The 23,375-nt window shown below is 38.1% G+C and overlaps 2 protein-coding genes across 5 annotated transcripts; one reads left to right on the top strand and one right to left on the bottom strand.

Moving 5' to 3' along the window:
• Nucleotides 1-309: 309 nt before the first annotated feature.
• Nucleotides 310-8,331, bottom strand: LOC121941180. 4 transcript variants are annotated; one of them, XM_042483909.1, is made up of 5 exons: nt 8,020-8,331; nt 6,097-6,501; nt 4,255-4,311; nt 3,579-3,713; nt 310-570 (listed from the first exon to the last, which is right to left on the bottom strand). In XM_042483909.1, the coding sequence occupies exons 1-5, from the start codon at nt 8,063-8,065 to the stop codon at nt 398-400; spliced, it is 816 nt and encodes a 271-aa protein (XP_042339843.1). In that variant the 5' UTR covers nt 8,066-8,331; the 3' UTR covers nt 310-397. The 4 variants fall into 4 exon arrangements, with proteins under 4 accessions (XP_042339843.1, XP_042339844.1, XP_042339845.1 ...); XM_042483910.1 differs by having other exon boundaries at nt 3,579-3,695; XM_042483911.1 differs by lacking the exon at nt 4,255-4,311.
• Nucleotides 8,332-11,379: 3,048 nt separating this feature from the next.
• On the top strand, nt 11,380-22,615 carry fsd1 (fibronectin type III and SPRY domain containing 1). The gene is made up of 13 exons (XM_042483283.1): nt 11,380-11,541; nt 13,462-13,557; nt 13,652-13,783; nt 14,363-14,464; nt 16,195-16,217; nt 16,640-16,761; nt 17,971-18,180; nt 18,265-18,363; nt 18,455-18,602; nt 19,610-19,692; nt 20,256-20,507; nt 21,203-21,291; nt 21,381-22,615. The coding sequence occupies exons 1-13, from the start codon at nt 11,527-11,529 to the stop codon at nt 21,489-21,491; spliced, it is 1,482 nt and encodes a 493-aa protein (XP_042339217.1). The 5' UTR covers nt 11,380-11,526; the 3' UTR covers nt 21,492-22,615.
• Nucleotides 22,616-23,375: the final 760 nt, after the last annotated feature.

Below are 23,375 nucleotides of genomic sequence, written 5' to 3'. Positions count from 1 at the left end.
AGTCACAAACAGTCCCTAAACTCTAACACTAAGTCCACAGTTGACAAAAACAATAACCTTTTATTCCAATCACTACATAACTGATGATAATAACATAAATGTACCTCTTTTTGCTTAATTGATATACAAAAGTTGCTGCTGACTGCATATTCAAATATAATCAGGTGCTGAAATAAAATAAAAGAGGGAAAAAAACCATTTTGAATTTACCCATTGACAGCATCTGCCATCTAGTGGCTCATGATACATTTTACAGGAAATACCTGAAAAGAAATACAAACAATAAAGCACACAATTCAAGTTCAAAAGTGAAGTATGAAATATATATATAAGACATAAAAATAAAGAAGCTGATTCATTCATCTTATACTGCAGTGAACACAGCTGATGGGAGGATTTATGAGGTCTCTTTTCTTCTGCTCTGTTTTTGTCTCCATCTGCGGTCATCATAATTCCTGCAGGGACTTGGGTTTCGGAGGTTTTGAGACATAGGAATCGCCTTCAGGTTGTCCATCCCGGGCCGAGGTGAAGGCTGTTTGTTGTGAGTGTTTGCATAGATAGGATCCTCTCCTGCATTAAAAAAGTCATACAAGATTAATTTCACTTGTAAGGCTGAAAACTCTGATGTGTTATACAACATCTAAGTTCTGGGACAAGCTGCCAACTATAAATGTTATTTGTTTTAGTATTGTTAGTCTTTCTGACTGATTTTCTTTTTCTTGTATGATGCTGTCTTGGCAAAATCACACTAGAAACATTTAAAATAATGAAAAAAAAGAGAAAAAATAAGTTTTTCCAGCATAGAAAAATTATTTTGAACAAATTCATTCTGGGTAAAAATGGTAATTAAATAAATAGATAAATAAATAAATACATACATAGGTACCCTGATAGGAGGGAAATTTTCATAATATATTTTGCAATAAATTTGAATGCATTGGTAAAAATACAATATGTGGCACTGCTGTGTACATCTAATAAATTCAAGTAGGTAACAATAGCCCACATGAACTTATTTACATAGACATTGCATGGTTACATCAAGGATAAGCCAGATAGCTGCAATGTAGATCTGATATATAGAACAAATACTGGTTGGAAGATGGACAAAAGATAATTATGATTTGCAGATTCTATTTACAAACTCATTGAATGCCGTCGCTTAAGAATGACAGAGTTTCCTTTCTAATTAAAAGTCTATCACAAAATGTTAATACAGATTTTATCTGCTGACTGCAGCGAGACTAGATACTCTCTTCATTACAGTCTCTTCAGCACTTTTTCTGTGTCACTGCTCTCACATTCTCAAAATATGAAGTACAAACACAACAGCAATCTATACTTTGCAGCACAAACACCACTCACTCAAAATGTTTGACTGAACTTCCAAAAGTTGTGTCTTAGTTTCACCAAACTGAAATTTTCAAGAGTCAAGACAGTCAAGTAACAAAGAAACTGTGTCAACATAAAAGTCCTCTAAAACGACATAATCAACTGAAACTAGTGCAGGAATCCTTCTGTCCTGCTCATAATATAGGCCACAAAACATTATGTGGCATGACACGTCACCCCCCGTATTTACTGTCGGGCATGTAGCATTTGTCCTACTTCTAACTCATGTTCTAACTGCCCCCTCTGTGGCCAAACAATCACATTTAGACACACTTTATTACTCATATCTTTGAGCGTAATGTCTGATGGAAATATTGTACCAACATGAAACTACAATAAAAACATGAAAGTTTTGTACATTATGTAAATGTGATTGAGAGGGAATACCTGGTGAATTGCTCCTGTAAGCCAATTATGATGACATGAAATATCACACTGAAATCTGACGAACATTGAATCTTAAATTCAAGAGTCACCTGATTCCACTGTTTTGTTTTGTTTTTTTGGCTTTTTGACATAATGGGATCAATGAAATTATGAAACATATATGTTGGAAAGGTTGAGAATAGTTGCTGAAATATTTTGTATGACAAACATAATTAGAAAAACAGCACTTTTTTTTAATCACCAAGATGTATTCAGTGCATTACTGCTTGAGTTAAAGACAAGTGCGCATTTGACTTGTGTGTCAAAGCAACAACCATATATACTATTGTGACACAATTAATAATTCTTTTCATTATCAATTAATTTGTCCATCAGTTAATTGATTATCAAAGTGTTAGTGTATAAAATGTGAGAAAAACACTAAAATTGTTTTCCCAGTTCAACAGAGTGGAAGCTGACTGCTTCTAATAGGCCTAGACTTCGGGGGACACAGGGGACACGCCAGCCTCGATATTTAGAACGTGTGCATTTGTCCCCCCAATAAAACAATGAAAGTAGCAAGGGGCTTAAGTTTTGACAAAATTAAAGACATTGACACTATATATATATATTGATACAGAAAAAGCACAAATCAGTATATTAAAATTTACCAGAATGCATGCAAGTGTTTGACACTCAAAATTTAAGGCAGAAGATCTGCAACCCCCCTGTTTCATATGTGCACCCCCCATTATTGAAATAAAGCCTTCACCCTAGCCCAAAGATATCCAGTTTACAATAATAGAAATACAGAAAAATACAGCAAATATAGAGAAGCTGCAGCCAGTGGATAATGTTTTGTTTGTTTGTTGGTTGGTTTTGAGTAAAACAAATTATCCATTATCAATAAATTAACAGTTTTAGCTCTGACAAATTTGCTAATTTTTGCAAAAGATGTGAAAATTTCACACAGATTTTTGACTACATTGATTTTAAAGATTGTGCGAATGCAACTCCTACAAACTAATGATAGTGGTTGTTTCCATTTTAAGCTGTTAGTTTTGGATATTGTGCCTGTAAAGGTGTCAATATTAATTACATAAATGTATTTTGCATGTGGATTATAGACTGCGACTTCTAGAGAATTACCAGGTAAAATTGTATTCATGACTGGCAAAGCAATGAAAGTGGTGGGAGTAGCAGTGTGGGTAGATTCTCAGCTCTGCTTACGTCGTTTCTGCAAATAACTGATGTTTTTTCTCAGTGTGGGTCAGTCGGTTGCGACCAAATCTGACTTCCCTCCTTGTGCACTGAGCTCTGCCTGCAAAACACGGTCCTAGTGTGCACTCTGCTCTAGAAAATAATCTTAAAACCACATAGCAGAAGACACGTTGGCTGTGTCTTCAGTCCTACATTGACACCTAAGGTCTCACACTGCAGTTTAACCACACAAACCAATTGTTGACTCAATTTGCATCCACCGGACACAAGTTGGGCAGACGTAACTACCTTCTGTCATGATCAGTCCTTCCTCTTTTTCTTTTGTTCTCTCACTTACAGATAGATACAAAGAAAAAAACTCCCAACTTTTTCTGTGAAATACAAATTCCTTGCAAAAATGAACCAGAAATATTCATTCTGATTAAATCTGAACTGGGTTTTTTTTTTGCCAGCTTTTGCCTTTTGCTTCTCGCTCTCTTTCTCCCTCAGTACAGATTTCATTGCAGACCTGCGGCTTCTCAGAGCTTATCTACAATCTATAGATGCTGTTTACAGCAGATGGTTATCTAAACTCTCAAACTGAAGAGTAAGACTGATACCTCTGCTTCTGCTGCGTCTTCTTCTCAGACAGACACACGTGAGCAGCAGGGCAATCAGGATGAAAGCAGACACTCCCAGTATGATCCAGAACCAGTGGTTGATGATGGGGATGCGGCCTGTGGGAGACACAGTTGCTGTAAGAGAAAAATCAAGTCTTGAACTGTCTTCAGTCTTGAAATGTGATCAGAATTATGTCAGTTTATTAGAGTGTAAGGAGGCCAATGTGTGCACCTAGTAGTTTCTTTAAGAAATTAATATCACAATTTCATTTTAATTTAAAACACATTAAGTTCGACTTACTTAGAATATACAGAATGTCTCTTCAGATGAAACACTGGCCAAGGCCCAATAATACGGCTAATAAAAATTTGGTTTAACATGTAATCACTTTTGAAATGAGTATACGTGATCAACACAATACCAGTGTGAACAAAACTTCACACCTCAAAGATTAAAACTGAACATTTTGACATAGTTTTGATCTATTTAGCGCTGCGATCTCATCATCTCTATAAGTTGACATTGTCGTTAACCAAAAAATAAACATTTACTACCACAAGAATAACAGCTCACACCGTGCTGGGTCCAAAATATGCATGGTGCATTATTTTTCCATAATAGATACACAGTCTCACACATAGACACCCACACACATGCATGCAAATGCACACACACCTTGTTTACCCGTCACTATGGGTAGTGACGGGCTTGTTGTGTGATGGATGCTCTTTGCTGTCATGGAGGAAACAAAATTTCATTTAGTTATATTAAGCCACAAGTCCCTTCATTATAAAATGTTTCATTATGTTAAGCGTTTAAAACCTGAGCAAATTAATTTGATTTCTTTCAAAAATCATGGGGGGAAAAGGCAAAGACCATCTTGGCAAGAAATTAGTATAAGGTGACAAAGAAAATGACCAGAAAATTAGTTTTAAAAAGGGGGGAGAATTATTGAAAAATGATTAAAGAACAGGAAAGAAATTCAATATATATATATGATATATATTATTATTTTCAATATCCTTATAACCTATATATTAATATTATGTTACATCACAAAAAATCATACAGTTATTTTTTTGATTTCCTGGATTTTTCCTGTAATCTTCTTGTGTTGTCTTTTTCTTTCTGTCTTTCTTTTTTTGCTTTATTTATTTATTTTTTTATTGGCCATATGTTGCTCATTCCCTCCCCCCCTTGTTTTTTAAAGAATTCAAACCAATTTGCTCAGGTTTCAATGGATGAAACGTTATGAAAACACTTTACTTTATGTACCCCTCATTTCACATTCGAAAGCAGCCTGTGAGAGCACGGTTGGTTGGGACAGCGTCTTTTTCGAAAGTAAGAAAACATCTATGCCATTCACGTACTCAGTCACACACTTCTCATTTTCACCCTCACAGTGGAAAACCTCTGCCTACTTCTCACATTTTATTCATCGTTTAAAATCTACAGCAGCTAAGCACGTTTGTCTCTTTCATTATTATTCTTCTACCGTTAGGTTTGCCACATCCAAAAAGGAAAAAACCAAAATCGCTAAAAAGTTGTGTTGACTGTCTGAATTTTTGTTGGTAGCAAGCACAGGAGTCCAAAGTGTGTCTTCTCTCCTTGTGACAATTAGGACAGTTACCCAGGGGAGGCTGGGAAAGCATTGTGTATACTGTAGTTCCTACCTTGTAACAAATTAACAAAAAGTCGAAATGACAAAGGCTTTTCCTGACACACCCACTGTTAAGTCACTGAGTGAATGAATTAACTTCATATAGCGAGCATATTTTGAATATGACTTTTTTTTGGGTAACTCTCAAGTTGTTGTTGACTATTTTGTTTGCAAAATGAGACAAACTCAATAGTGAACAAAAATCCAAAGACTACATGTAACCTTTCAGCTAATAGTTGCTACTGAAATGAAGACTTTGAGGACAATCGAATTATATATCCAAGTAATCTAATAATTATTATTTACTGATGTTTCCTTTTTCTTAAAGAAATATGTTAGCAAGTGACATTGTAAATATCAGGTGTTCAGATATTACTGCATTTTTTCCTGCTTAAATGATATGTACTTTTTTTAGCCCAGAATAAGGTATCCCAACTGATTATACTGATAAAACCAGATACTCAAAAGGTTACCATTGTTTTTTTGTCTGGTGAGTGAAGCAAATCTAATTAAGACCATTTTGCTCCCTAGATATAAGTGTTTATTAATGTATTTGTCAGCAACTGAAACTCCTTCTGTGGGCATCTGTTTATGAAGGACAATATAGTAATCATAAAAATATAACTACTGTTAAATACTGTTGAGTAATAAAGACTTAAAACAGCTGCATAGTAGTGTATATAATCAGCTATATAAATGTTAAATAGAGTAACTTTAGTCAGAATCAGCTTTATCGACCCTGTATGTGTACACATACAGGGAATCTGACCCTGTTTTTTGTTGCTCTCAATGCACTTACACACAAATAGAAATAAAGTAAAGTATTACCAGCTTCATCAGTTACAAGTGATACTTACTAATAACTACTTCTGTTCCATTGCTGGTCTTAACACGTAATGAGGGAATCTCTATTGTGACTTTGCAATAGTACCATCCACTGTCGTCCTCTGTTGCATTTGATAAAGTGTAAATTGACAAAGTCCCTTCATCCCTCGACTCCTGCTTTGTTTTGTTCGTCACCACTGTGGAGGTCTTTGCAGACTTGTTAACCACCTTGTCATCCAGTACTTTTAGTGAGTTATTGGATGAAGGTCCACGAAACTGCCAGTTCACCCGAAATCTGTTTTGAGTTTCTATATTCAGTCTACAGTGGAAAGTCAGAGAGGAACCAGGAGCAGCTTCCGCTCTGTTTTGATTTTCATCCACAATCACAGTGAGCGGAGCTTGAGCTGATCTCTCCAGAGCTGCTGCTGCTGCTGCTCCTATAGATAGATAGAAACAAAAAAACCCTGTTATACTTGAATCACTATACAATGTACTGTGTGCCTTTTTATCTCTTTTAATTATTTTAGGATGCCTTTCAACATCAGGCAAGGGATTACTAATGAAAACTAGCACCTATGCCACATTTGTTTAATTGCGGATTAATGTAGATTGTCCCTTCTTAAATAAATAAATGACAAATTACAAGTCTCCATCACTCTCCACCGACATACAACATGAAAGGTACTATATTGATATTGTGCAACATCTCTGTGCAGTTTCCTACTGTGCAATGTTTTCAGTAACTGCAGTAATATCTATATTTCTATGCATTTATAGTAAATATACAACACACCATGTGTGAACTTTATTTTTACCTGTTGTTGTCTGTATAAGTTAAAGGTGTACATAATATATATAGATTTCATAGTGTTTTTATGCATTTGCATTCCTATAATACTTTATCCTTTTTTAGCACTCTCACTTTATTCGTGCTTCTGACTGTTTAGCTTCTGTAATGTATGAATTGTCAGGTGTGGGATTAACCCTTTGAAACCTGAGTGAATTGGTTTAATTTCTTTAAAAATATGCAAAGAAGGCAATGAGCAACTTAGAAGAAGAGACTAAAAAATTTGCAAGAAAACAAGATTTTTAAATGAAAATGACCTGCAAATTAGAAAAAACGTAAGTAAAAACCAAAAACAAAGAGGTGATTCCTAAAAAAAAGTGCTTCAAAATTATAATAATTCTGTGACATCATTTTATATGAAATTATGATACTTAAACTATAATTTTCAGGACACTTTACCCAAGCTTATTTTTAATAATTGTTTAAATTCTTTTAATTAAAGATATTTCTTGCCTGCTTGCTCATTGTCTTTTGTCCCATGATTCTGAAAGAAATCAAACTGGTTTGCTGTGGTTCCAGATACTTGTAAAAAAAATTGATGCTGATCCAGGTTTCAAAGGGTTAATAAAGCCCTATTGTTGAGTTAAGTTGAAGTTATTAACATTCACAGCTCACAGTTAACAACAGAATACATGAAGAATCTGCAATAAAAAAGTAGCACTTTATTTATATATGAACTTTAAATTAAAAAGAGAAAAAAGATATAAAGTCATAAACAACTAAAAAAACTATATACATCTGTGTACACACATGCACCTGTACTTTTATATACACACAATACATAATTCACTCATATAAAACCATGCAAACATTTAAAATGCCATTAAAACAACATTATACCAAAGTACAACATTCTACAACTGAAGAACCCCCAAAATCTCAGCTATCTATCTTGTACTATATCATTATTATTGATTTATTATTTTTATCTTGTCTTTACAGCATCTGTAGCCATTAACAAAACCGTTCAAACATGTGCATTTGTTTGGCTCTCAAACAGCTCTGTACATGCAAACTTCCACTCTGTTTATTTATCATCTTATTAAACAGCCTCGTGATATATTTTATGTTTTATCTTCAGCATATTGTCAGTTTTCTGGAGTCTTACCTGCGAGAAACACCATAAGAATCGTCCGTTTCAGCCACATTTCCATTGTATCATGTGAGAGGTGGTCTTCGTCTTCTTCTCATCCTGTCTGCCGTCTGCCTCTCTGCATATCTGACAGAGCCAAAGTGACACAAAAAAGTGTGTGTGTGTGGGTGGGAGGTGGTTTTTTGTGTTATGTGTTTTGTGTACTGTGAGAATAAGTTGTTGTCTGAGGAGGGGCTGAGTGTAGTTCGAGGATGCATATATAACACCTAAAGATGGAAAATAGTGTAGGCTTTCAAAAAGACGAGAAATTAACACGACTGCATTATTGTTTCATTTTCTTTTAATCAAAAGACATCAAAGCAGGATGCCACCTCATTGCTAAAAATGTACATCCTGCTTTATTCACACTACTGCAGATATGTGGCAGACAGTGAATCCCTCTGAGATACACTATGTAGGTGCTGACTGCTGAATAAAAATAAAAACAGGGCACACTGCAATGCCACGAGGGGTTTGTGAAACCCTTGTGGGTTTTGGTGCAAGGGTGCTAAAACGTATTTCACCTCATCCCCACATCGGTGTACAAGAAAAGGAGTGCTGAGTTTCCTGTGACAAGACACAACTGAGTCTGCTGAACTTTCTGGTTCAATCTTGAACCACAACCTACAAGATAATTGCAGAAGGGACAAAAAAGATGTGATATGATATGAAATACTGTGGAAGAACAACCTGTAAGATAAGATAAGATCTCTACTGAGAATCTGGGAAATTTCACAGTTAGGTGCTTAAAATCTGAACTTTGTGTAGCACTGATTTACTCTGATATCTATAAACATCATAAGTTGAAAGGATGCAGCATGATAATAAGGGTCCGTGTTTCATCTGTTCATGACAATGAAGATGAAAAAAGCCACAAGAGCAAACATCTCAAGTGTACGCGGGGTGTATAACTTCTGAAACCTCCAGCACATTAACTTTTTTTCTCAGAGACTGAAAGTAGGTCCTGTCTGTGATGGAAGCAGAAAAATGATCTCTTTTAGTGGGGCAGTCGTTTAGAGTTGAGTTGGTTGACTGTGTTTGAAATAAAACTCAATTATATGTTTGACTGAAAATACCATTCATCTCCGTTTTTAGGCTGATACAGATATTTTTTGTGTAGCGTGTTGCACATTTACGCTGAAGCACTTTATGCTGTTAAATTTTCTGTAAACGGAACAAAATAATCCAACATGCAACTGTTTTATTTGCTCAAGTGGCCTGTCAGTTAACATCCAATCGACATACTGTAGTTTCAGTCCCATCGCCAGAAGAACTTGTTGGCATTCTGCACTGAGCAGAAAAGATTAACCCCGACTTTTCCTGTTTTAAATCTCATTTAAAAACTCATTTATTCCCCTTGGCTTTCTGAGACCTTGTGTGAGAGTTGACAGTTTTGTGGTTTTACATTGTGGTTTTATTGCCCTTGTTTTTTGGCCTCTCTTAAGATTAAGATGCTATTTGTGATTCTTATTTTTATTCTTCTTTGTCGTATGTTTACTCTATATATTGATCATTTATAAATTTATAAATAAATTCGGATTGGATTGTACAATTCTGCACACCACCAAAGGTTTTTATCAGTATTAATGTTTCTAAAGTGATGTAATAAATGAGCTGAATTTGTAAGTCGGAGGTAAAGGGGATTGTAGATGGTGTTGCACGCGGTTCTGACGCCAGCCAAGCTGCAGACCGCTGTAGGAAACCAACAAACAACTAAGCTATGTTTTAGAGAGTCATTGCTGTGGTTTCAGTTGCTTTTTCTACCAGATATCAGTGTTTTATAGCGACCTGTGGTTGTTTTTCCGTTGAGGTATAGTGCCATTAAAAACTGGATATTTTAAGCTTAAACATGATCTTATCCTAACCATAACCAGGGGATTTTTGTGCATAAACCTAACCTTATGTGAACCACAGAGTTGTTAAAAAGCTTCAACAAATCTGCTACATAATAACGTGCAAATGTAACATATCCATGGATTGCAGAAGCGTACAATGCCACCTTTTTTTTTTGGCAATTTAGTTGCATTTTAGTAGCAATATAATACAACTTATTCTTAATAAAGAGTTTATTGTATTTGCTTTAAAAAAAGCAGGAGATACAAAGTTTACTTGCAAAAAACTATATTTAAACACCCATAGAACATAGTAATTATAAATTAGATGCACACATATTAAATATTAATATATTAATTAAATATTGATCTTATCAATTAAAAGATATTAATAATTTTTAATTGTACTCTACTTCTCAATAAAAAGACATGATGGAGTCATTCGTTTTTCTTTCAAACTTAATGCTTGTGCTAACAATAGCACAGCTACATCGTGCTCTGCATGTTCAGTTACATCCGTAGATGAGCTGTCATCTTACTAAATGCTAGCTGTGAGAAAATGTTTAAGGCTATTTGTGTCGTGCAAATTATGCTACCAGTGACAGAGAGCCGGGAGTTATAAGCTTCCTGAATGAATTCTGCTCTGCAAACCTTTTTCAAAAACTGAACCTCCTTTAATACCACAAGCAGAGGTGATGTATCAATGACAAATGGTGAACTGAAATATACAACAACATAGGTTTTTATTTTCCCTTTTCAATTAAGCTCTCCCTTGTAAATAAATATGTAAACTGGATTAAAACCAAAGCAGACAAAGCTGACAGCTGCTCTGGGCCCCAGCTTTAGAACAGACCCAGGTTCAATGTGTGTCACCTGGTTTTTGTAATTGTGTAACACCACCATAGTACAATATCCACTGAGCTCTGCATTAATAAACAGTTGTGGGTTATGAAGTCTTTTTTTAAAGACTTAGTCTTTTTTTAAAGACTACATAACATAATCTTTTAAAGAGGTTGTGACAAAATTTTGTTCTAACAAATTGTTTTAGTGTGTATTTTGTTTTCAGGGTACATTTCCCTTTAAGAATATTATTATTATTAGTAGTAGTATTAGTAGTAGTAGTAGAAGTAGTAGTAGTAGTAGTAGTAGTAGTAGTAGTAGTAGTATCATTGTTGTTGTTCTTGTTATTAATGTAATTTAATTTGCTTAATTTACTAAATTCACTTATTTATAATTGTTTTTATTACTATTAATGTTTGTTTATTTATTTGTTTATCAATCATTTATCAGTATCAATAATTTTTTATCATTATTATTTTCGTTAGGAATAATGTCGGCCTATGAAGCACATTCAAAGCACAAACTGAACCCCCCTCTTTGTGGTTTCCAGCTTTACTTTTTTCCCCAACAGCACCTGAAGGCAGCATCCCTGCAACAGAAACATCAGTACCCAGAATCCTCCACTGCCGCATGCGCACTTCGCACTACGGCCCAAAGGCGTTGGTGGTTGGTGTCCGTCCGAAGATGCGTTGCACTCCGGCAGCATCAGTACCAGCTCCGCCGTGCCATTAAACCAAAAAACCCGGGGGACGGAGCAGCAGCAGCGGCGGTGTTAGCGGCTCGAGCGGCGGCGGTGCAGCGGAGCGGCAGGATGGGAGACCAGAAGGTGAGACACCGGAGCCGAGGAACAGGTGTCTCTGATGGGGGAGCCGTTTCAGGGCGTAGTGTACAAAGGAAGGAGGGGGACGAGCTGCAGGATTGGGGAGTTTGTGGATGCGGTTGGGACTTGTACTTCATAGTGGCGTTTTATATTTGAACCGGCGTTAATCCTGGTGAAGGTGACGTCAATCTTGTGTTTATTATCGGTGTATCGGCGGTGTGGTCGCGGACTGGGGGCCTTGGCGCAGATCCTTTCGCATCAACAAACATTACTCAGTCGGTATGAATGGGCTCGCTCACTGTGGGACAGCCAGCTCCAGATAACGGGAGTGGAGACATATCAGAGGTGTGTAATAATCCACCCAGTGTGTGTGCGGCCGTTTGAAGGCGGCTGGTCAATGGCTGTGGAGCTGCATTATTAGATTATAAATGCGCATCAATCCGCCCGTGAAGTGTCCTCCCTCCCTGTCCCTCTCTGTCCCCCTCTGATCCAATCTGAGGAACAAATGTTAATCAAGTCTAAAAGGGAGCTCAGAGCCCTCAGTGTCCTCTACTCATTAACACAACCTCCATCACAGAGGATGCACGCAAGTGTTTTGGTTAGTAAGGAACCTGCAGTCATTTCATCCTCTATACCACAGGCTTTTAAGGGATTGAGAGAGAATATTAAAGGTCCAGTGTGTAGGTTTTAGGGGGATAAATGGTCAGAAATGGAATATAATTTAATATGCATGCTTTCTTTAATGTATAATCACCTGGAAATAAGAATTGTCATGTTTTTGTTGCCTTAAAATGGGCTGTTTATATATACGTAGGAAGCGGGTCCCTGTCCATGCATTCCACTGCCATGTTTCTACAGAAGCCCAGAACGGACAAACCAAACGCTGGCTCTAGATAGGTTCATTTGAGTTTTTTTGTTTTGGTGTTTTTGCATCAAGTATTGCAGTAGGCAGCCCGTCAGTGTCTGATTTTTTTTATTTTTATTTTTTATGTGAAAGTGCTGTATTCAGTGTTTTTATTGGTTCAAATCACGGATTAAATTAGTTTGGGAGAGAAAGAAACCTCTGTGGATAATTTGGTTTCTGGTCAAAACAAAACAAGACAAAAAACACCCTGAATGTCTGTAGCAGAAAAAGGTGTGCACACATTAGCAAGTGCAGGGCCAGCAGCCCTTCTCTGACCTGCCGAACTGCATCAGAAAAACACTGAAACTGCTTTATTCAGTGTTTTGGATCACTATGTGTGTTATTTTGGAGAGAAGAGAGAGAGACCTCTGTGTATTATTTGGCTCCTGGTAAAAACATCTGGATCTTGAGTTATCAGAGAAAAAAATCGAGCACACATTAGCAGGTGCAGGCCTTATGGCCTTTCTCTGACCAGCCAAACTGTGTTGCAGAAACACTGATTTGTACCGTCAAACTACTTTATTCAGTGTTTTTAACTAGCATTTATATCTACATATGGAGTGAGTCCTCATCCACGGAGATAACCATGTGGTAGGCCATGTTTCTACAGTCGCCCAGTGCGACAAACCAAACAATGGCTCTTAATAGGGCAAGTTGGATATTGCAGCTTGGAGCTGCTCTGTGATAAGCAGTGCTGGAAAAACACTGATTTGTAACATGAAACTGCTTTGTTCAGTGTTTTTACTTGTTTACCGGATCTGATTATTTTGAGATAACGGCACCTCGGTGGATAATTCAGCTCCTGGTAAAAACCTCCTGAGCAATAAACACTGAAGAAATTCTAACCAGGAGAAGTTTTGCAGTCTTCTTTTGCAGTGATTGCAGACTTCAAACCCTCACCACTGGAAGCCACTAACCCCCGCCCGAAAAAAAAATCTGATACACTGGACCTTTAAACTTTTTCAGTCTGAAAAGGTCCGATTAAATATTCAAATCTTTGAATAGATTTGTTCTTTCTTCAGGAATCTCTGCGTAAGATCACCCACACGCTGGCGATGAAGAATGAGGAGATCTCAAACTTCGTGTGCACTCTCAAACAGAGCCTCGACAACTTAGAGGTATAAAAAGAAAACACTGACGTCTGAATTAAAATGTTATCCTGGCTGCACACAGTTTGGTCGTCCGTTACTCACGTTTTTGTTGTGACACCAGGCGAACTCCAACAGAGTCCAGGAGGATCTGGAGTCTGAGTTCACCGCCCTCCACAATGTTCTGGACGAAATGAAGGAGAACATGGTGACGCGCATCAAACAGGAGAGAGCCAGCCGCACGTACGAGCTACAGGTAGCTGCTACTGTCTTTGTTTTTCTTAAACTTAAAAAATATCAGCAAATGCATTTGTTTTGATTGCCAAAAGTTTGTTTTTATGCAATAAGAATATTCAGGCTTATGCAAGAAACTTATTCTGTGGTTGGTATTTATTGTCAAGCAAATGTGAAAAAAGCTTAATTTCTTGCCATATCTTGATCACCAAATAAATGAAACACATGAACAAATTCTTTAGACCACAAAATTATTTTTTATGTGCTAGGACATCTACAGAGACATTTAATCATCAAATTATAGTTCTGTCACCGATTAGCTGATTTTGAGTTGATGCTTCTTTTGCAGTGGTTTTTTTTTCAGTAGCTTTTGCTGCTCACAAACACTGAAAGATGTTATTAAATCTCAATACCATCAGCTCTGCAATTCTCAAAGTTTTCTGTCAGACTCTGCAGCCTCAGGACCAAACCATGACTCTCAAATGATGCAGCGAACTCCATCGCTCATGCAAAAAGCACAGTAGTCCTATTATATTAAAGAGGAACGTATTAGAGTTTGCAGATGTACTCGGTTTGACTGTGGGTTTGGTGATGTTCTCAGAGTCAGCTGAGCGCCTGCTCCAAGGCCCTGGAGAGTTCAGAGGAGCTGCTGGAGCTCGCCAATCAGACGCTCTGCTCCTCGGAGACGGACGGTTTCAATCAGGTAACTGAGTCACGCCACCGCTGATGTCATGCTGCTGCCCTGTTCCTTATACTCGCAGATTATGACTCAGTTTGTGATGACTGACGGTGAATATCAGTGTGCATATGTACATGTATGATTTAATCTGTTCTTCCAGTGGTGTCTTACTATCAGTTATTTTAACACAGCCACATGGAATACCATTTAAGTCAATATAAATTAATACATACATAACTGGTTAGGTTAACTGCCGAGGATATTTTCCACAGTTAAGCATGTCTATGGGTTTATTTCACAAATCTTCAGGTTACTGCACTGTGAACAACCAGAGTCTGGTGAGAGCGAGCTAGTGGCACCACTCATTTGATGTAATGTTGTCCAGACCCAAAAATGTTGCTGTGGAAACATTATGCCCACCCTTCGGCAAGTAAACGGCTGAATTTTGAGCCAAAAACCCCTTTTAGTATTGTAAACCGTGTTTTAAACAGTGTAAGTGCAGCTATTGGCACTAAAATAGGGGCGGTTAAAATCGGGTTTTGCAGCTCAATGAAACTGGTTACTGTTATTCACCAGGGCGACCTGAGGTTGACCTGAGGGTGGCCACCATGTTAATGCATGTTACCACTGATAAAACCCTCCTGATGGCGCGATGGTGTCACCACTGATAGCTGCTGAATGAGTGGAGCAGCTACCTAGCTTCTCCTTTGCTAGGTGGTGTGCAGAAATTTGCATTTTCTAAGATAGTGAAGGACTGACCCGCCCTACGCAGCTTTACCCTGCCTCTGATGGACTTACGCTGGCATTCTTACCATAACTCTAACCAATCTAACTCCTCATGGCTAAATTTAACTAATCCAAACAAAAAAGGCAACAATCATGGGGAGAGGAGGGCAGGTCATTTCCTTATCTTTTCGAGGAAACACAAATTCGCGTGATGCACAGTGCAGAGTGGCGAGCAAGTGAAGAATGGAGGGTGGGCAGGTGACATGTTTCCACGTGTTAATGTGGCTCGATGGCTGAAAACACAAAACATTAAAATTCTAAGCATATTTATTTATTGATATATTATTATTTTTAACTATATTATTCCTTTATATGCATATATATTTACATAGTTTTATATATTTATTGCCTCATTTATTTATTTAAGATTTATTTTATAGCTATAATTATTTAACTCATAGTAGGCTTCGGTCTATGCTTTTCATGTGTCTGTATCTTTTTTTTTTTTTTTTTTTAAATTATTATAATTTATAATAATAATTTTAAAAAATCTGTGTCCCTTCTTTAAGCCACTTAATCACATATTTTATACTTGGTAAAAATGTTAATGTTGGTATATGACATGTTATATAGGTACTGATATTCAGCCTTTTACAACAGTTTCTGAATGTTTTGAATGGTGTATACTAGTAGACTAAACAGAAAACTTAAGTTATGCTTATATTTGCATTACTTGGTACCGTAATGCAGTTTAGTGTGCAAAGAGGAGCATCTGTATTTGTTGATGGTATTAAAAATCACACATAAAGGGTTTCTAAATACCACGGTATACCCTAATACCTTCATACTGCTGAAGCCTATTTCATAGGCTTGTTCATGTATTTATTTATTTATTTACTTAAATGGCATTCCATAGCCAGCAGCGACGTTGTGTGTTAAATGACAACATGATGGGCTACAACTCAGTTTTCTCTTCGCTCCGTATCTCTCTTCTCTTTTTCCTCCCCCTCTCTGCTTCTCCTCTCCAGGCGGCCAAAGACATTAAGGATAGGTATAGTACTCAGACATCCATTGCTTCCCTTTTGTCGTAGCCTCCTGTAACCATCTCATAATGTAGCATGCATGCGTTGAAAACATACCGCACCCATGTCATAGAAAATGAGCTCTATGGGAAACTTTCCACTCGAGAGCCTTTTGTCTTTGTGTTTCCCACTGTCCTCTCAAGTCTGTACCATGCTGTGTCAGCCCCCCTCCCCTCCCCCCTCTCTGGGTGAACTCCCTCTTTAGTTCTGCTTTTTAAATATTGATTAGGTTGATGAGTCCAGTTGTAGTGTGAGAAGTCTAGTTAGTGGCCTTTTCCTTAGTGAGCAGTGTTAGAAACCCCTGTTTTTGCCTCTGATCCAGTCGAATAATGGACAACATTTGTTTCTACTCCGTGTGTTTGTGTGTTTTTGTGTCTCTCTTTGTCTGCAGCGTGACAATGGCTCCAGCCTTTCGCCTCTCCCTGAAGGCTAAAGCCAGTGACAACATGAGTCACTTGATGGTGGATTTCAGCCAGGAGAGGGAGTTGTTGCAGGGCCTCAAGTTTCTTCCAGGTCTGCTCCACTTTTCATACAGAGAAATACAGACTGCAGAGTGGCTGCAGCAGTGGTGTAATGTCACACATTACACCAGTACTTTACTTGAGTATCTTCGTTCCACGCTGCTTTATACTTCCTCTCCACTACATTTCAGGGGCAATTGCCATACTTTTTACTCCATTTGCATTTATTAACAGCTTTAGTTTTGAATTTCTGTACTGATTAAGATTTTTCATACACAAATTAAAGAAAAATATCCTTCCTATCAAGTCACATTAGTCCTAACAAGTTAGTTTCTTAAAGCAAAGTTTTTTCCGTGATGAGATCATCAGGAACCCCCCCCAGATTTTTTAGCGTGATACTGCTTTTTTAAGTGTTTTTGCTGGCTTTAATTACCTGGTTCATTTCTTTTTTGAGAGAGGGACCTGTTTGCATGTTATGTGAAAGGGGGTCGCTCGCAGCGATGAAACCACAGAGAATTATCACCCGGCTCTGCAGCTGTGTGAGAGTTTTCAATGTGTTTAAATGCTCTGCTGTGGTTTTGCAGCCTTCGTATTTATTGTAGCACTCAGTCTCAACTAGCACCTGTTTTCAGAAAAAAAAAGCTCTTTGATACAGTTACTGTAAGCCACCTGGTCAGCACCAAATACAGAGATGTTAGAGACTAGTTTGTGATAATAGTTAAATAGTTAATAATAGTTGAAAATTGAACAGCTTGCTTTGTACCTGATTGATGTGCACATATACAATTGTTTGTTTTTAGCTAAAATAAATACTAATTACTAAAAACCTATCTTTTTAGTCTGGCTTTACGTAGTGTCTTACTATCAAAGTTTTATGGTTTTTACTTTTTCTGTTTTTTTAAATCTATTTTTGATTATTACATATGTTGTTCTTGGTTGTTTTTTTGTTTTTTTTTTCAAACTGTAAAGCACTTTACATTTATTTAATTGTTTAAAAGTTGCTATATTAATATAATTTGAACTTTTTAGCTAAAGTTTATGCTAGATCATGTAGCTTTTAGCATTTTTTAGGGGTAAATCTGCCCCCAAGTGGCAAAAATCAATGAATGCAGCTGTAATATTATTACCATGTGGCAGCTCATGTTGTTTCTTATTCTTTAATATTTCGCACATAAGCTGTGTATGAAGTGAAAAAAACAAGAAAAAACATCAAAGTGTTGAACAAGAGTAGAGGAAGTTAATTTTGATATCATCCCTCTAGTTCCTGCCACTCCAGAGATCCAGGTGTCAGAGTGCCAGGTGTGCGACAACACAGTGACCGTAGTCTGGACCTTATCGGAGCCTGACAGCAAGATAGACCACTACATCCTGGAGCATCGACGCACAAACCACGAGGGCCCGCCACGCATCAGAGAGGACTACCCCTGGATGGTGTTAGAGGGGATAAAAGAGCTGGAGCACACTCTCACAGGTGGGAGGAGGAGGAGTTTGGTATTCGTGGTTTGAGCTTTGATGTAGCTGACTCATAAAGGATTCTTGTGTTTTTCATTCACAGGTCTGCGCTTTGACACCCGGTACATGACGTTCAGAGTGAAAGCATGTAACAAGGCTGTGGCAGGAGAGTTCTCTGAGCCGGTTACACTAGAAACTCACGGTGAGAAAACATGACTCAAAGTAGGTTTCATAAGGCTCTACTGATGGTTTTATCAGTGTGTTAAAAAAAAAAAGTTTGAATCATTTTGCAGCCTTCACCTTCAAGCTGGACTCTGCGTCGGCCCACCAGAACCTGAAGGTGGAGGACTTGAGTGTAGAGTGGGACAGCAGCGGAGGAAAGATACAAGACATCCGCAAAGAAAAGACCCGAACCAACTCCCCGATGCACTCTCCAGCAAGGTGTGTATGAATGTAAACTACTTAAACCTGCTCTTTGACTGTAAACAGGGGTCTATAAAGCCTTGTAAATCCTTACTTATTGTCATTAAACATATACTATGCAGGATTTTCCTAAAAATGTACTCCCACAGCGCTCAGGTGATGTCAGGGCTTTATAAAAAGTTGGCATCAAATTGTAAGCAGTAGGCAGGAAACACAGTGTCTATAGCGAACTACTCGCCAGACAATGGTGTAGTGTACTGATGGTTTTAACAGGGTTTTTATTTTCTTTAGCCATTACCGTTTTCTTTAGCATTGTGTCCAAAATACCTTCCAAAACACACCCTAAGAGCTGAAGCGCACTCAAATAAAAAAAATCAGCTCTTACACAAGTGAAATATCATAACCATAAACAAGATATAAATACATACACAAGAAGATTACATTAGTTTTTACACACAGGTGAAACAAGTATCAGCGTCACAGTGATGTCAATGTTACAAAAGTCAGTTAGGTCAGCAGCTATTTTTAGCATGAATGCTGCAACAGTGATACAATTCACTTTACACTCATTTACCATATTGTCAATTAAAAACACATACCCCAAACCAGAGGAAACATTAACCCACACAGTACCTTGTTTCCATTACAGCAGGGCCCTCGATTCAGCAAGAAACAGTTTCACATTTGAGCACAAACATTTCTGCTTTCTCCCACTGTCCTCAAACATTTGTGCCATCATATCGCGTTTCCGCTGACAAGGCTTCAAAATAAATGTCTCGTAGGAAACCTCAGCTTTTACCATATTTCTGGAAATTTTTAACCTTTTAAGGGTCATTCACAGCGTTGAAAGACACTAAATGTTGAGAGGTGAATTGCAAACGAGGGAGAATCTGGGTTTGGCTTTTACTTCTTTTACTGGCGAGTGTGCTGACAAACATTAACAGACAATCCTGCAGAGTATACCTTAAAGAATGAATGTCAAAAACATGGATCTTTGAGTGTTTGTTGTCCACTATCATCTGCAGGTCAGCGCTGATGTCACCTAAGAGAGCGCCGACAGCTCGTCCCGGCAGAGACAGGTTTACAGCAGAGTCCTACACAGTGCTGGGTGAGAATACACACTGTTCACAACAACACAAAGCACAACAGATATACTTATATTAGTTTGGAGGTATAGTTGCACAGTTATTTGAAGCTAAGTCATTCTGGCAGCATAATTATTATTCCACTGCTCAACCTCGGTGGGTGAAACAAGTATAGAGTATGTGAGGTCAAGGTCACACCGTGTTCAACTTCTGGACATGTGGGCCATGTACTTAATACCTCTTTTGATACCACGACTAGAAGAAAACCAAGTCACTGAACGGCCACAGGACCAGTTGGTTTTTTTCCCCACTGTCTCATCTGTGCAGCCTCAGGTTGAAAATCTGATTGTTGATCTGTTTTATTAGATCTTTGATACTTTATTGTCTAATAAATCTAATAATTAACAGTGATCATATAATAAACACATGGTATTGATTGAATTATTAGCATCACAGTTCTTCCAGGTTGTCAGTCAGGTTGTTACTTTCCAAAATAGATTTACCTGCCACTTGTCGCAATCCACAACAGATTATGTTGACACTGTAACTCTTGAAATGTATAGTGTGGTTTTATATCTCACAACAGCTGACACCATGATCGACGCTGGCCAGCAGTACTGGGAGGTGCGGTTTGACAAGGAGAGCAAAGCCTTCGCTGTCGGCGTTGCCCTGCGGAGTCTTGGAAAATTCGACCAGTTGGGAAAAAGCGGTGCTTCCTGGTGCATCCACCTGAACAACTGGCTGCAGCAGAGTCTCACAGCCAAGCACAACAACAAGGCCCGCACACTGGACTGTGCCATCCCCAACAGTATAGGAGTCTACGTCAACTATGACGAAGGTTTGAATGTTTGAATGTCACTGTTTGAATGAATAAATAAGAATTTCACCCTTAAAAAAAACAGATTATTAATTTTTAAACTTAACAGCTCATAAAATAAAGAGAAAATTAAAAAAACATCTATATAGAAAAAAGCAGATACATTAAGAAAGGTGACCAAGTTCTCTCAAATAGATCTTAAATCAACGTTTAAAATACATCTCCTAGCGAGGAGGAGGAGTTTGTCACATAGTTTGAAGCCAGATTTACTCAGGAACAGTGTTTTTGAGCCCAATATGAAGAGGCCCGGACCTTTAGTTATGCTTAGATGAGTTTCACCCTTGAAAAATGAACATTTTAAGCTTGATGTGAAAAAGATGTTGATGTTGAAGATGTTGTGCTTGAACAGTTAGTCAGTTCTGCGACAAGTCAGTAGACAGAAAACAATAGTTCTTAAAACAGTTTCACTATTTCATTTATCAAGCAAAAATGCCAAACAATCTGTAGTTTCATCTTGTAAGGGTTGGTAAGTGAGATTTATTTACATTTTATTTATTATCAAAACTTAATTTTGTGATTTTTTTCTTGTACTTTTTCACAACTTCTTGCTGTTTTTTAGGTAATTTCTTCTTTTTTTGTTCATTACCTTCTTAACATATTTTAGAAAAATTTGCTCAGGTTTAAAGGGTTAATATAGTACATATGTGTTTTTCCAGGTGTTTTGTCTTTCTACAACTCCAAAACTAAACAACTGATGCACACCTTCAAAACCAAGTTCCAGCAGCCAGTTGTGCCAGCTTTCATGGTGGGAAACCTTTAAATATTCATATACATATGTAAACTATGCTCTATGCTTTAATGCTTTATCCCCTGACGATGTACCGCCCCCTGCAGGTGTGGAACGGCAGTTTTTCAGTAGTGACGGGCCTGCAGGTTCCCAGCATGGTGCAGAGCGGGCAGCGAAAGAACAGCGGCACCAGCAGCTCCAACGCCAGCCTCACCTAGTCTCATCCACTGAGCCAGCTGGATGCCGCCCAGCTCTGCTCGACTGCAGTCCTGCTGCAGAACATCACTTCTGCCGTGGCTGCGGTCCAAGCCATATCATGGAAGAGTTACATCACTGGAGTATGATGGTTTAACCTGTTCCAGCGTCTGCGTTTACAGAAATAATTTAGGGAACAGTGAGTCATCCGTCAGTGGCAGAACTCTTCAGATGTATGACTGCGGCTGTTGTTGCTCGGGACACATTAGCTGTAGTCGTACTAGTTTTTCCTCTCATGTCATTTAGCACTGTCCCACTGCTGCTAGAGCAAAGATTTAGCGCTGGCCGCTGCCCTTCCTTCCTCGCCATCACCAAAACTGTCAGTGGTGCTGTCAATGCAGCCAGCTGCAGGTGCAGGGTTACATCCTGTCCTGTCTGCTCTCTCCCTGTGCCTTCCTTCTCATTTCCAAACTGATTGGCCAAATCGGATGATCCACACAAACATGCTAGTATCTCACTGCAAGAAATTGTCTCCCTAAAACAATCCAAAACAACGTATCGTGTCAATGTCGTTATAACGCGGTTGTATTGTAATTTAGTGTTACTTATCACCCAGTGAATCTGCCTCTTCCCATCAACCAAACTATGTAACCCAAATAATCTGCTCCGTGACAATGCTACTGACTAGAATGTAGTTCATTAAATCAGGATTAATTCAACTTTGCCAGCAGCTAATGGATCATAAGTACAACACGTATTCAAGATGTTGTATTTTATTTCTTGCAGAGGCATGCAGACTTAACAGTGTTTACTGCTTTTCACTTTTTATAGTCGGGTCCCACAGTTTGCGTGCGAGAAACTGGGTCATTTAGCCTCCTGCTGAGGTTCTGTTAGTTTGAAATTAGAGTCAGTGTCGGCTGTGAGGGTTTAAAGGAATTTTGTTTGGATCTTTGAGGTGGGGTTGTATGAGGTACTTATTAATATTAAGGGTATTACGTGCAGTAAATGTGAGTCGGCACACCCCCAACACTGAAGCTGAGGTGTGTACCACTGTGGACGAGCGGCTTGCATTTCCATTATTGCTCGCATAACACACCTACGTCACCTTCGTTTGCAAATAATAATAAGTTTTGTGCAAATCTGTAATGGAAACCCACCCACTGTGTGTCTTTGTTGCTGAAAATATTCTAAATATGACATACACTTAAAAAAACATTATGCGACTTTAAGTTGATTGTTGAGTCTTATTCCCAAGTCTTCAAATACTGAAGTTTCGAGTTGGTGCTTCGATCTGACCATCAGTCAAATGCGTAGGTATTATACAACCTGGGAAGAGACTCAACAATCAACTAAAAGTTGCATAATGTTGCTTAGAGGCACATTTTGCAAGATTGTTGCTTACTGTTCACATTATACAAGGTCGTTGCTTGCTGTTTGTAAACAGCCCCAGATTCCCCTTCTTTTAACGTTTTGCCCTGCTATATTTGCATTTTATTAATTTATTTTTTTGGCGCTGTGTCTTTTGGATGCCATAAATGTCCCAAACACAGAAAATAAGAAAATCCAGGCAGAGGGCACAGTCTCTCCACCACGCTTTTAGTGGGTCATAAGTGATGACTGAGAAGGATTACTTCTGTATGAGTCAATAGTATTATTCTGCATAGTTCTCTATCTTTAAATTAAGTTTTTAGGTAACTAAAATACATTTTTCTGCTGCCCTTGTATGCACCACATTGTTAAGTATCCGTGGCACTGCTCCTGCCTGCTCCTCCGCAGCCCGACCTCCATCAACGTAACTGTATGTAATAAACTGACTATGGCTAAATAGCTCATACAACCCGACTTCAAAAAATCTGAACTATCTCTTTAATCTGTCAGCCAGACTTTGCACAGAAAGTTAGTGGGGA

Source organism: Plectropomus leopardus, chromosome 3 (assembly GCF_008729295.1).
Source record: "Plectropomus leopardus isolate mb chromosome 3, YSFRI_Pleo_2.0, whole genome shotgun sequence".
Classification (NCBI taxonomy): Eukaryota; Metazoa; Chordata; class Actinopteri; order Perciformes; family Serranidae; genus Plectropomus; species Plectropomus leopardus.
The sequence above is the reverse complement of the archived record's forward strand: the minus strand, read 5'-3'. Positions and strand labels throughout refer to the sequence as shown.